Source organism: Lactuca serriola, chromosome 2 (genome assembly GCF_051521515.1).
Source record: "Lactuca serriola cultivar US96UC23 chromosome 2, Lser_US96UC23_V15, whole genome shotgun sequence".
NCBI lineage: Eukaryota > Viridiplantae > Streptophyta > Magnoliopsida > Asterales > Asteraceae > Lactuca > Lactuca serriola.
In genome coordinates, this window is record NC_136409.1 from 214,565,304 (window position 1) to 214,580,526 (window position 15,223).

General features: G+C 35.2%; 1 protein-coding gene across 3 annotated transcripts; it reads right to left on the bottom strand.

Moving 5' to 3' along the window:
- Positions 1–277: 277 nt before the first annotated feature.
- Positions 278–4,874, bottom strand: EMB2453 (Tetratricopeptide repeat (TPR)-like superfamily protein). 3 transcript variants are annotated; one of them, XM_079026833.1, is made up of 5 exons: positions 4,726–4,874; positions 4,422–4,524; positions 4,037–4,088; positions 1,777–2,292; positions 278–1,700 (listed from the first exon to the last, which is right to left on the bottom strand). In XM_079026833.1, the coding sequence occupies exons 4-5, from the start codon at positions 2,137–2,139 to the stop codon at positions 558–560; spliced, it is 1,506 nt and encodes a 501-aa protein (XP_078882959.1). In that variant the 5' UTR covers positions 2,140–2,292; positions 4,037–4,088; positions 4,422–4,524; positions 4,726–4,874; the 3' UTR covers positions 278–557. The 3 variants fall into 3 exon arrangements, with proteins under 3 accessions (XP_078882959.1, XP_078882958.1, XP_078882961.1); XM_079026832.1 differs by lacking the exons at positions 4,037–4,088; positions 4,422–4,524; positions 4,726–4,874 and adding an exon at positions 2,764–2,916; XM_079026835.1 differs by lacking the exons at positions 4,037–4,088; positions 4,422–4,524; positions 4,726–4,874 and adding an exon at positions 2,764–2,905 and having other exon boundaries at positions 1,777–2,295.
- Positions 4,875–15,223: the final 10,349 nt, after the last annotated feature.

Sequence of the window (15,223 nt, forward strand, 5' to 3'; positions counted from 1 at the left end):
TTCAAAGATATATTTTCCAAATTCATTTGACAATACGCGTCAAAAAAAAAAGTTCTAACTAAACTTTGGGTTTAGAAAAATATCACGTACAATTTTTAAATCCAACGTTTTTGTGGGTTGCCCAATCAAATGTTCTGTCTTAAATAGTTGTTGCACTATGAGACTGATGCGAGCAAGGTTCTGTATACTTGGCCTTGTTTACCTTCGATTTGACTTCAACATCTCTTCTTAAAAGCGATGTTAATTTTTAATATTTTTTTTCTAAAAAAAGATGGTATTTATACATTCACCAAGGCAAACAACTTTTTATGCATCAGATTCTTTTAAAGAATTACACAAAGAGGAACTATTTATACTACGCGCTAACAACTTAACACAATTGACTTTCTTTGACTCACTTAATCGCCCTACATTGCCAACATGGCATGAGTACACATGATACTCTACCATGCCCTCATAAAGGGTTTCTGTTTCAATTATCAGGACCTCATGATTTCCTAAACAGATTCAAACATGGTCAGTTTCTTTGAAAACTTTCTCACTCTATACAAACTCATTTAACTCCCCATGTTGGATGTGGGACCCGTTGTTGCAGGTGCTGACCTATTAAATCTAACTTTAGAACCAATATACTCAGGTTTAGATTCACCTCTTGAAGACCCAAGCGCCCCTAAAGCATCTAGAAAGAATCTTTTATTTGGAACAATCCCATCTCTATCCATATGCTTCAATAGTTTTTGTAACAACTCCTTCATGTTGGATTTCGTGTAGGATTTATACAGAAGTTTATACGTTGAAGAATCTACAGGAATAACCCCACTATTAGAAGCGCTCTCAAACAGCTTATCTGCTTCCAATGGTAACCCATTCACACAGTAAACATTTAGCATTGCATTCAAACTCGAAACCTTCACTTGCTTTTCAGACTCTATCATCTTATCATATATCCCCCTTGCCTTTGAAACACAATCACAACATCCATACATCATAATCATGCATTCATAAGTAATGAAATTTGGGGCGTATCCCATATCTGTTATCTTCTCAAAAACCAATTCTGCTTTATCACGAAGCCTTGCTTTCCCGTAATTTGTTATCATTGAATTGAAAGTGGAAACAGTAGGTCTCTCTTTTGACCTCAACAAGCTTTTAAACACCTGTTCCATCTTTTCAAATTCTTGTTTTCTTCCATACGAATCAATCAACAGGTTATAAGTAATGATGTCGGGTTTTATCTGATTACTTTTCATACGAGCAAGTACCCTTTCCATTTCGTTTATCATCCCGTTTTTCCCATAAGCATCCATCACACCATTGAATGTGAAAATATCGGGAGTGCAAATGCTTTCTTCAAGATCTTTAAACAGAGTTTCTACTTGAACAATGTTTTTTGCTTGAGCTGATGCTCTGAGAAGAATGTTGTATGTTACAATACTTGGTTTGCAGCGTTCTGTACCTTTCATTTTATCAAAGTATCCAAGAGCTTTAGATAAAGCCTTGGGTTTATCCTTGGAGTGAAGATGGGCTGTGATGAGTGAATTGTATACAGATGTATCAGGTCGGCACCCACTGTTTCGCATCTCTGAGAAGAGCCACATTGCCATTCGGGTTTGACCCTTTTTCCCCATTACTGATATTAGTTTTGAATATACTCCATTATCTGCTACATACCAACGCTGTTTTTGCATCCATCTAAACACCTAAGCCAATGAAATGTCAGAGAAATTGGAATTTGAATGAATTGGAACATGAAGGAAATTTCAATTAGGGACTAACCTCAAGGCATTGAAGCCATTTTTCAGATTTGCCAAGCTCCTCGAACAGAAGGAAACAGTGTTCAGTCCTCACTAACTTCACATACTTGTTTAGTGTCGAAAGCAATGACTTGTCATTGTTGGAATTTCTCAATAGCATTCGTACTAAATCATGAGCCTCTGTGTTTTCCACAGACTTGGAGTTTCTCTTGGGCCGAATTGTTGAACTGCAGATAACAGTGTCTCTGGTACTGGTAGGTTTCAGTTTCTTATGAGGAAATTGACGATTGAATCTATAATTTAGGGCTGAAATTTGAGTAAAGTTCATATGGGTTGTGGTACCCGAATGGAAATGAAGAGACCCATTAAAGATATTTGCAGACATTTCAAATGTTGGCCGGGAGTGTTAACAGATGATGATCTTGAAGAGAACTAAAAATGTCCTATTCTGTTGATATGTCTGAATTAAGTACAACCCACGACTGCAGACATAAAACTTGCAGAAGCCAAATTACTCTACTTAATTCTTCATCTCCACCTGCTTAAAGTGAGAAGAATCAGCATCCTGAACAACAATTTTAGTAAAAGATATACGAAAATTATTACATTCTAATCCTGAATTGAATACAGAGGGTACTGGATCAAGACCTAGAGTTTCATCCAGTCCACCAGTGAAATAAAGAAATAACAACATAAAATGTTCAATGATGTTAATAAATAACTTAGCCTACTCATTCCATTTCATCTCACACAATCTGATATTGGACAAAGAAATCGCTTTTAGTAAAATGGACATCTTATCGTGTAAAAAAGGGATTATCGCATGGAAATATAGAATGTTTTCAAATGACAACTTCAAACAAATCATTAATATACCACATCAGTTGAGAAAACCTAGGATAATCAATATCACAACTGTCCATTTGGTAAACATTGAGCTCAATGATTTCGATTTCAACAGAGAGCAGGGAAAAAAAGGAAGAACGAAAGCAGAAATTGAAGAATGAACCTATATCTGTGGGGTGCTAGGTCTCCGGTCGGTGGTTTGACAGGGGCGACGGCATACAGTGTCGAGCAGGGGAGAGCTTGAGGAGCCGACGACGTGAGAAGATGGAGGTGACTGTGTGTTTGAGTCGCGTCGTATTTGTTAGAATAAGGTTTTTATTATCTAAAAGGGTATATTGGTACATTCGGTGAAATAACGATTTTTTTATTTATTTAATAGGGTAACCAACTTATAAAAATCTACAAGATTCATTTTCCCATTTATAAATCTTTCATAAATTTTGACACTTATCATTTTATGGTATTTTTGAAATAAATAATATCAACATGTCAATTTCTATATATATTTTTTTCAATTTTTAAAATTAAAAAGCCACATAATACATATAGTTATATAAATAAAATATTAAATGTAATCATAATTTGCAATAAATATGTTTTTTCCTTTCTTATTTTAAAATTTACTTTTAAAAAATACTTAATATTTACATTTTAATATTTAATTTTTTATTTAACCTATGTAATATATGTGTCTCACACCTAGTAACTTATTACAGTATGAAACATCAAAACTCACATGATTAAGATTGATGAGCAGCAGAAAAGTTGTATTTTAACTGAATCGCCGCCAAGATGATGATGAACCGTGAGAATTCGATTCAAATGCGTATGGATTTTGGAACTTAGTGAAGGAGTGTGAGAATATGCAAATTTCAAAATTATATCTCCTGTTATGAGGACTGTAGATTTGTAACGTCTGTCTTAACAGGTGGTGCTTTGGATGTGAGCCCTCAAACTTAAAAGGGATTTCTTTTAAAATACTTAGGTCCCGTTTGATAATTGTTGACTGAGAAAGTGTTGACTGAGAAATGTCTGTTTGGGTAATAAACTCTTACTGAGTAAGAAACCATGTTGTTTGATTGTACATCTGACTGAATTTGCTGACTGGTGAAAAATGACCATTTTACCCTGATGTTGTAAATTACACATAAAAACATAAATTATTTAAAAATCCAAATAAAAGTTGTCATACAAACCATTATAAAAACATATCAACTGTCATACAAAATGTAAATTACACATAAATTATTTAAAAATCCAAATAAAAGTTGTCATACAAACCAATTTAAATCATCACAAACTTATAAATTTTTTATACTTTTTCTTTATATCATTTTTCATTGTATATTTTATAAAAATCATGTCCAATGTTGTATTTGCACATCTATCATATATAATTTTTCACAAAACTCATAAGGGTAAAATAGTTAATTTACCTCTCCCGTGTTAACATTGATGATATGAGGACTAAAGTTAGCACCAATCGCACTTGAAACCGAATCACATACACAAAAAACAATAAAAAATGTTAGAAAAACTTAAAATCTAAAAAAAAACTACACATTATATTACTTCAAGAAGAAAAAAAAACTCTGATAAATTCCTATAAATTATATCATTTTCAGAATAAAAACCTGGTTCAAAACTCAAAAGTTTTTACAAACAAAATGTGGAAGAAAACCCCAAACTTTAAGCCAACAACCAAACTCCACAAGATAATAAAAGCAAAATCAATGGAGTGATAGAGTGATTGGTGGGTGGATTTTAAAATCAGAACCCAAACATTTAACAGGGAAATCAATTGAAACATGAAAGCTTTACCTACGAACGGTTATTTCATCATCCACAAATTTTGTGAATGACATCCTCATAATCAAAGCGCCTTTTTCCGATTATCCCTTTCTAACAATCACGACTCTCAAGTCTGAAATGTTACAACTTCACAATTAGAATTTCGATTGTAAGTTTCTCTGTTGTTCATTCTTGTTGGAAGCGTTTCATCTTATGATTAGGGTTTTATTGCTTTTTATTTGTTTAATTGTGGCTCTCACAGCCACTAATCAAAAGGTAGAACAAATCAATTGAAACTCGGAAACAACAAAATCACCAAACATGAAAGCTTTACCTGATGAGAGGAGGCAGAAGGCGTCAATCGTTGGGTGGAGGCAGAAACTGTCGACGGTCGTTGCTGGTTGCCAGAGAAGAAGCGTGTCTATGGAAACGTTGAAAGAGGAGATGTAGGGAAAGGGCACAATTGGAAGACTCCTCTCCCATTCTCAGTCAACCAATTTTAATCTTCTCACTGAGTCAGATACTATATTCCGAGATAGACGCACAAAATCGACTTACCAAACAGTTTTAGCTGACCGAGTCAGCCAAAAATGTCTGGCCTGACTCGGTCAGACGAATATCAAACACAACCTTAGTTGTTTTTTTAGAGTAAATTACACGATTTGTCCCTCGTACAGGTGCCAAAATGCACGCTTAGTCTTTATTTTCAAAAATTAACTTGGATCGTCCCTCTTACTGTTAAAAGTTACACGCTTCGTCCCTGACAGGCATAAAATGACTATATTGCCCTTTTCTTTTCTTTTTTCATTCATTTTTTGTTTACTTATTATTTATTATCTAAAATAGTTATTTATTGCCTTTAGAAAAAGAGTTGAGCCTTAAACCCTAAACATGTCTCCTCTCCATCATCACCACCCAACTAACTGCATCATTCCGGCTTGCCGGAAACATTTCTGATAGCCACCATCCTCTTCCTCTGATTGTAATCAGCACCAAACCAAAAAAATAAAAAAACTTGATATCTGTTACGACTCAAATCCCACGTTGCAATGATGAAATCCCCAAAACTTAAAGGATTACTTTTTCAATTCAGCAGAAAACATTTCCTGATCCATGGCCAAAACCCAAACTGCATATGATCATACAACCCGTAAGCCATGGCTTCAATCAACAATTACGTCTTCTCAACCTACAAACTCTCTCCACTGAAATGACTCATCTCATCCTTAACCCCTTTTATCCTTCCTTTCATCTAAATTTTTTCACTTAATCAAGAAACAATCATGTCATCAAATCCATCACAGAGGACACATAAGTGGTAATGGAAAAGATTAGCATCTCCGATCTCAAAGAAGATGAACAAATTAGAAATGGATTAGAATAAGGAAACCATGATTTTATTGTCCGAGATGGGCCACCAGCCACGTCTGAGAAAATTGTTTGATGGTGGAGCAATCACTGAAGAAAATGAAGTTAATAGATCTGAGACGATGATGTGCAGGTCTGACGGAGGTGTAGATCAGAACGATATTCACACTGGCGGCTCCAACTCCAAGTGTGCAGATAATGATTACGAAGACGATGGTGCACAGGTGGCAACGACGGTGATGTTCTTTTCTATCTCAATAGCTCTGACGATGGTGGTGGAGTGAAGTGCACAGGTGGCGATGGAGGCGATGTCCTTTTCTACACCATTCTTCGTCTCTCTTTCCCTCTTTGTGTAGCATTGGCAGCTTGAAGATGAAAAAGAACTGATGAATGTTATGGGTAGGGTTAGAGTCGTTAAGTGGTTGTGGTATTGGGCCTATTTTATTTTATTTTTTAATTGTTATTAATATAAACAAATTTAAATAAATCAAAAAAGAAATAGATAAGGGTAAATTTTTCTTTTTAGGTACGATTAATGAAATTTTGGACGAAACGTGTATTTTTTACGATATAAGAGACGATCCGAGTTAATTTTTGAAAATAAGGACCAAACGTGCATTTTAGCATCTGCATAAGGGACGGTATAATTTACTCTTGTTTTTTAACAATCAAACTCAAATAATTATTTAAGTCAATTGTGGTATATATAAATTTATACTTTGAATCCTTTGGGTTTCAATTTTTCGCACTATAGATCTATTAGATCAATTTTAATTTTTTCTATTATTTTTAAACCGTAAAGAAAAGTAAAATAAAGAAAGTATTACTACTTTAATAAGAAAAATATAAATGATAAAAATATAACTCAAATGTAACACTTCCTCCTTCCTAACCCACTTTTAACATGTTTTTTTTATAAAAAAATGGTATTAATACTTAACAATTACTATAGCTTTGAAATTCAAATAAACATTTTACTTGGATAATTCATTCTATTCTAGTATTTCAAAGATTTAATGACAAAAATAAAACTACAAGATGAAAATAGATAGTTTTTAAATATAATAATGAAATTTTTTCAGACATGTTTTTAATTATGTAAAAATAATATAAAACTAAAAAATAGATTATATTATATTAAAAATGATTGTTATTTGAAATAATATAATAATAATAATACATGAAATAAAAAATATTCAAATAAATTATTTCTAAATTAATTAGAAGTACTTATAATTAAAAAATGTTAAATCAAAACGTTTATTTCATTCATTTCAAACACTAACTTATTATATCTATCTTATCATATACTTAAAAATTATAGTATTAGTCGCAACTTATAATAAAATCATTATTTCAATGATAAATATCGATAAATTGTTATTATAACATATAATTGTCGGTATTCATATTGCATTATTGCGCACAACTCAAGAGTTCGAAACTCTGATTACATTTCAAGAGTTTTCTAATTTCAATGTAGTTATGATTTCAAATTTAATGTAATTTGTCATGTATTTTTATTTTTTATACTACATTCAAGAGTTGTTTTTTAACTTATGGTTATTAATGTACAATGCCTTTTTATTTTCCACTTATTTATACACATTATAACTATATTAGTAGTATATAAGTTAGTTTTGATAAATAAAATCATATGTCTGGAAAAGTTTGTGATTCAAATATGAACAATTTGAAAAAAAAAATGAGTTATGCCCTATGAATGGTTATTTCAAAACGGTTTTCTATAACAATGTTTTTATATATCAAGGTATGTCGATTTATAAATATTAATTTTGAATGATTTATAAGTGTTTAATAAATTCCATTTGATGTAAATGTTATAGTAGATGTAGTAGTGTTTTTATGTTATTAAAAGTTGTCGTATTTTTCAATACTATTTGTCATTTGTTTTATATACAAATCAACTTACGTTTTATATATAATTTATACAACTTAAAGTGGTCTATAAAATCATCAAAAGTTGTAGTATTTATTTTTTTCATACTACTTTGCATTTGTTATATATAGAAATCGACGTACATTTCACATACAATTTACACAACATAAAACAATCTATAAAATCATCAATTAATAGAATAAATTACCAATGATATAAACTTATTACAATTAATAAAACTAATAGGTTAACTATAGGTTTTTGTTTTGCTACTAACATTGGTTTTCATGTATAAATATTAAATCACAATTTGCTAATCGTTATTATCTTAATTAAATAACTATATTTACGCGCAATGCACGAGGATTCGTCTAGTATTATACTAGAGGCCAACATACTTAAACCTCATTTATTTGAAATTCCAATGACCTTTCATTTGTCTTTTAATAATATTGTAATTATAGATCATAAATATTATGATATTTTTATAATATGACATGACTTAAGTGAAAAATATAAGGTTACGTGGAAGTTAAAAGAGTAGTGACATTAAATAAGCAATCTATGAAATTAACCAATTTTTATCAAATCATATTATATTATAAAGGAAATATTTTTTTTCACCACATTAATTTGAAACTCTCATGCATTTTTCCTTTCACCATATTCATTTGAATCTCACATGAGTTTTAAATTTTTTTCTAATAATAATTATAAGTTGGTTAATCGGGTTAAATAAATATAAAACCTAAAGTGTAATCGTATATAAACTAAATTTCAATATTAAAATAATATATTTACTTCTACTTATAAAGTTATGTTTTTTAACTTTTAACATATTATACTTAATTTATTAGTTTTAATATATTGTTGGATGTAAACCATTATCATTTTAAAGATACAATTTTTGAACAATTTGTATAAAATACTTAAATTATTAATTTAAATATAACATTATAGGGTAAACTTAAATATAAATTTTAATTTAACTTAAACAACCCAAAATATATTTTGTAAATGCTTAAAAGTGATAAATTGTAGTGTTTTTCTAATAATGATTATAAGTTGGTGAATAAGGTTAAATAAATATCAAACCTAAAGTGTAATAATAAATAAACTATATTTCAACTTTTAAATAGTATATGTACTTCTACTTATAAAGTTATGTTTTTAACTTTTAACATATTATACTTAATTTATTAGATTTAAAGTGTTGTTATATGTAAACCATTATCAGTTTAAAGCTAAAACTTTTAAACAGTTTTGACAAAATACTTAAATTGTTAATTAAAATATAACATTACAGTGTCAACTTAAATATAAATTTCAGTTCCACTTAAAAAACTAAAGAATATTTTGTAAATAGTTAAAAGTGATAAATTGTAGTGATAAATGCAAAAACTAAATTGTAATCTTAGTTAACTAAAATATTTCTTAAAGATATTTTTGTAATCGTTAAAAAATTTCAAATAAGTAGCTTAAAATAACTTACAATAACAATAGTTAAAAATAACTCTATATAAATGATTATATTGTTACCTTTAAAATCAAAAAACATTGTTTGATGTTTTAAATAATTATAATGATAGAAATAAAAACATTAAGCAAATAAATTTTATCAAATTAATTAACAATAACAACAACTATAAATAACATTAAAGCATATATTATATTTAATTTTATTCACGTGTAACTCATGAGTAGAAGTCATTCAAACGATTGAGATTATGCAGTTATAATAGATGTATATATTATCATATAATTCAAAATAATCAATATATTCTATCAATTTAGTATACAAATTGTTATATCAAATTTAACAACAATGTTATTGCTATATTTAAAAAACCATAAATTTTTAAAGACTTCAACTATATAGGTGTTTATGCACAATGCGCGGACATTCACCTAGTATATACATATAGATAGTTAATTACAAGCACCCAAAAAATGTTCATTTTTACTAAAAGTTTCACTATAAATATGTCATATGCAAAGATAACTAAGCTTAATCCGTCGAAAGATGATCGGGTTATCCATGTGCGATTGTGTAGGATAAAAAGTCGTGTGTCTACATATTTGTTGATGACAAGGTTTACTTTTTCTAGTTTATGTTTTCTTTTTAGTTATTTTGGATAGATGCATAATTATGATGCTAAATAAATTAATATGTGAATTGGGTGTCTACATATTGGCAGGGCGAATTAGTTCAAGTTTTCATCAAGATGAATCATATTAACAAGTACAAGGATATTTTGAAAGAAAAAAAAGGTCTATGATGTAACATCCCGAGTTCAGGGGTGCAAAGTTCAGGGTTCAAAGTGAAAATGTGAATGGTCAACTCGGCGAGTCCATGGGTAGACTCGGCGAGTAGGGTCGCGATTCTGGTCGCATGTCTAGTGTCCAACTCGGCGAGTCGGTGGCTGGACTCGGCGAGTTGGTGCTGTGTGGAGAAAACCCTAATCCCAAGGATTAGGCCCTATATAAATAACATAACACCCTCTCCCCAGCCTCTTTGCTCTCCCTTGAAGTCCAAAAACCCTAATATTCGTTGTGAGAGAAATAGAGAACATTTGGATCTTGAAGGAGTGTTTGTTGAATAGATCTTTGAAGATTAAGAGGCTTGGAGCAAGGGGCTTTTCAAGGTTTTGACTTATTCTTTTGTTGGAGCTTTATTTTGAGGTAATGATTTGTTGCTTGAGCTGTTATGAATCTAGATCTATCATTTGTGGGATTTTTGGGTGTATATCGAGTACTATCTTGAGTTTGGAGGTTAGATATGAGGTTGTTACCTTAGATCTAGAGTAGTGATGATCCAAAAGAACATAAAGTCCCTGTTCAAGAGCTGTTGATGAAGTCTTTTGGCCCCAAACCTTAGCCCAAGAGTGTATTATGCTTAGATCTCCTTGGATTCACGTAAAGTTTGCCACTTTACGTGATGGATGGCCTGTATAAGAGTAGATATATGGATTGGAAACCCTGCATGGCTTGGAAAGCCTCTGTATGGGTTAAGAGCTAGTAGTACTCGGCGAGTCACATGGGTGGACTCGGCTAGTTGCATGAAGATAGGCAGAAACTCGGCGAGTTGGTTGAAGATAGCCTTGGACTCTGCGAGTCTGTTCTTGGACTCGGCGAGTATGTTCTTGGACTCGGCGAGTCTGGTCTTGAGGTCCTAACCTTTTCTGGTTAAGCTGGGAATCGGTGAGTCAGGGGATGACTCAGTGAGTTGAGTACGGTTTGACTCAGAGTTGTGGGACTCGGCGAGTCTTGGGGCGACTCGGCAAGTTGAGTCGTGTTATGGGAGTTTCAGAGCATGGAGACTCGATGAGTCGGCAGGTTGACTCGGCGAGTAGAGTCAATCAGGAGGGTTGGCTTTGAGCAAGAGTTGACCAGTTGACTTACAGGGGTATTTTGGTTGTTATTGGTATTTATTAGTTTCGGTGATTCAGTGGTAGAGTTCGTGAAGGTGGTCGGAGCAGCGTGATCTTGTTCTTCAGTCGGCAGTAGCAGGTGCGTCTCCTCACTATACGTTACCTTGAGTGGTAGTTATGTGTGACCGGAGGGTCTTATGTGCTTACATTGAGTATTATGTTATTTGTGATATGCTATGCATCATGTCTTTGTGATTTATGGTATACGGAGTTTATAGACCGGACCGGAGGGTCCAATGATATAGACCGGACCAGAGAGTCCAATGATACAGACCAGACCGGAGGGTCCAACGATACGGAACTGGAGGGTTCCGCTGAGACACACCGACCGGAGGGTCATATTGTAGCCTTGAGTGGCGTATGTGTTGAATGTGGTATTTTGGGGAACTCACTAAGCTTCGTGCTTATAATGTTTTGTGTTATGTGTTTCAGGTTTTATCAGAATCACAGGACGGCACCGGCTCGATTGTACACACCAGGGGAAAAGTTTGTTTTGAGGATCCTGGTTTATTAAGTGATTGAGTAAAAGAGTCATGTCTTGTAATTAAAACAAAAAGGAGATTTTTATGAAAAGTGTTAAAGAGATAAACTATTTTAAATGAAAATTTTGTTTGAAAATTTCGGTGTTACAAGTTGGTATCAGAGCCTTGGTTTAAGGGATTCGGGTACACCTTCGGGTATGTTCGGACTCAAACTGAGGATTGAGAAAAAAAAAGGTTTTCAAAATAAGTGGGTTTTCTAAAAATGAGTAAGAGAATTTATAAGAGAAAGAGACAACGAGCAGTGTGTACAATCAGCCAGCGCCCGAACGTTGATTTCCTAAAAATCCCCTTACATTATGTGTTATGAGTAATATGTGAAATGTTATATATATGCTAGAGAGTAGGCTAGGTATTTCATATTTTAGCGCTAGAGTGGCCTGATTTGTGATGCCTTAGCCTAGGAGTTACTGTTATTTGTGAATTGCTTTTGTGTATGTGCGGATTATGAGTATGCAACAAGAATCCTATTTAGAGAAGGATTTAAGCAGAGGAGTAATCTAGGAGAGATAACTAGATGAGCATTTGAGGAGCCTTCTGAGAAAGTAGTCGGATACCCGCGAGGGGTGGAGTTGCTTGATCTCAGTGACGTCTTTGATTACGAGTGTAGCAAGCGGAGTTGTAACCTAGAGTGGTGATACGTGTTGATAAGGGACTACTCGATGCCCGAATGCCGCTTGCTTCGTGCTTTGTGGAATTCTCGGTGATGGGAGTCGGCTACTAAGTGAATATGACGATATTCAGGAGGTAGACGGCTGGCATCACTAGGAGTTCTTTAGCAGCTGATGGCAGGAAGGTGTGGGAACCCAGGAAGAGCCTGGGAAGTGATCTTTGTTAGATGAGTAGGCGGATAATGGAGAGTATTCGCAAGAAGAGCAGCCATCAGGGTAGAATTTGTAAGTGAGGAGGTTGAGCAGCTACTTAGGAGATCTGGAATGATTTATGTGGAAAGTATGGGTAGATGTGGCAGGTAGTATGGGCCCGTACTACTGAAAGCAGATGACCCATACTCGATACATGGAAAGTTCCTGGAATTCTAAGTAGCAGATGAGAGGGATCGTATGGTTTGAGTACCATGATCAGTGGCAGATGAGAGAGATCGTATGGTTTGAGTACCATGATCAGTGGCAGATGAGAGGGATCGTATGGTTTGAGTACCATGATCAGTGGCAGATGAGAGGGGATTGTATGGTTTGAGTACCATGCTTGGAAGCAGGTTGGGAAGTGATGTCATGGTTCGAGTACCATGGTTTGTAACGGATTGAGAGAAGATAACATGGTTCAATAACCATGAGTTATAGCAGGCAGAGAGATAGCAACATGGTTCGAGTACCATGGTTGCGATGATTAGTGTTACTGGTCCTACCAGTTATGCCATTATGTTGATTATACCGAGATCAGGTATGAGAGAGTATGCGGCTTGAGGGCCAATTTGAATGATTTCGAGGGAGTATGCTTGAGAGAGAAATGGGATTCGTTTTAAGAGGTTTTATTTGTGAGGTTCCAGTGGAAACTGCACGGCTTAAGGATAAGTGGGATGATGTTGTTGAAGAAGCAGGGGTTCGAGTCAAGCCATCCGCTGATGGATGAGCCGTCACCTTCTATGGCGAGAGTTACGTGGTTTCCGTTCTTGAGAAGGAGAATGAGTTATCGAGCTTCTGGTTCCAGAAATTGGAGGCCGTGGAGTAGTACTGGTGGTGATCTTTTCAGGGTGTTTGAGCGGTTTGTCTGTGGTGAAGTATTTCTTGTACTATAGAGCCAATGGTGGAAACGGAGAGTCTTGGGTGAATTGGGGCAGTTGGGATGTCCAATTATGGGGCAGTATGAGGTCCTGAATGATTAAAAGAAGTCATGAGGGGAAGTTATGAGGGCTTCTTCTGTGATTCAGAGTATTTGGTATTGCTAGGTCATCAAGCGTTGCGTAGCTCAATCAGAGAATAGATGCGATGTTATTAATGGAAGCGGTCTGTGGATGGATTGAAAGTGCGCCAATTGGCGATGGTTCGAACCCTAAGTGGGGGAGAACCAAGTAATTGCTGAAGGGATTTGAGAATTGTGCAGAGGCAGTTAGAGGACTGGTTACAGTGATTATGTGGCAGATTCATGGTTTCAGGGCTAAATTGGTGGATAGGGCGAGGTGCAAGTGAGATGATGCTTGTCGTGCATGATCAGGAAGGAATGAGTGATTCTATGGCAGGTGGCCGTTGGTCAGAGAGGTGATTCGGGTCAGAAATAACAGTGCATAGTTTGAGTAGGTGTGTACACCTACGCATGGCCGGTCCGCAGGGCATGAGTTCACGATCGCGGTGTGGCGTCTACGTGAAAATGAGATTATGAAAAGGTAAGGGTTGGTGTGGTAAGACTGCGGGGAGCTGCAGTTCAGTAGCTTAGAGCAGAGGTTGTGGTGATGCTATGGGGATCCGTAGTATTCACGAATCAGAGAGAGGTTGTAGTGATGCTACGGGGGGCCGTATTACTCACGGATTAGAGATAGGTTGTAGTGATGCTATGGGGAGCCGTAGTATTCACGGATCAGAGAGGTTGGGGTTATACTACGGGGAGCCGTAGTACTCACGGATCAAAGAGAGATTGTAGTGATACTACGGGGAGCCGTAGTACTCTCGGATCAGAGAGAGATTGTAGTGATGTCACGGGGAGCCGTAGCAAGCACTAATCAGGGACGAGATTGTGGTTATCTCAATTGTTTGGAGTGGTTATATTGGATGGAATCGTGGTTCTTGTAGATGGGTGAGTTAAGTGTGGGTTGCGAGTGGTCCAACCCGGGGATTGATCAAACTCTTGAGACGAGTTTGATTTTAGTAGTGCACCGGGAAGGCGATATGAGGTTTCAAATTCAGAGAATGAGTACTCTTCTGAAAAGTTAGTTGTTATCTGGAATTGAGACCAGAGGTTCAATGTTTGGATGGGATAGTGCAGTGAGTTGCACGAAATTCTTGAGCCTTAGATGTCAAGTGTCAGGAGTGAGTCAATCTTCGGTTGGATTGTAGTTTACGTATGAGGTAAAGAGAATTTTGTAACTTGTGTGTCACTGGGCCGAGATAGTTGACACGAGAAGGAAGTTAATGAGACATTCTGAATCATGTAATGGGTAACCATGGAAGTTCAACTATGGGGTTGAGGTTCTATGAGTTTTCCTATAGCAACAACCATCATTCGAGCATCGGTATGCCACCCTTTGAGCTGTTGTATAGGAGGAGGTGTCGGACCCCCCCCCCCCCATTTGCTGGGAAGAGAGTCCTTGCGAGCAGATTCAGAGCATGTGCGATACATGGAGTAGCGGTTACTTTGCTAGGGATAATGTAGAGTAGGGTGTGAGCACCATGACACTTGTATGTAGTGGCAAGGTTGACAAGTAAATTTCCTTGGGTAAGGAAAGAGAAAGGTATGGTGGTTGAACACTGTGTCTGTACCAGTGGTATAGAAGCGCTTCCGGGTTGGGTGTCTGTTGAGGTTGCGGAAGAATCTCTGGTGATTTAGAACCAGAGGAGTTCGGAAGAAATGCAAGGATAGAGCCTTGGATTTAAGTATGGCTGTGAGGTTATGTATATAGTGGTAATTCATCTTGGGGGTGTC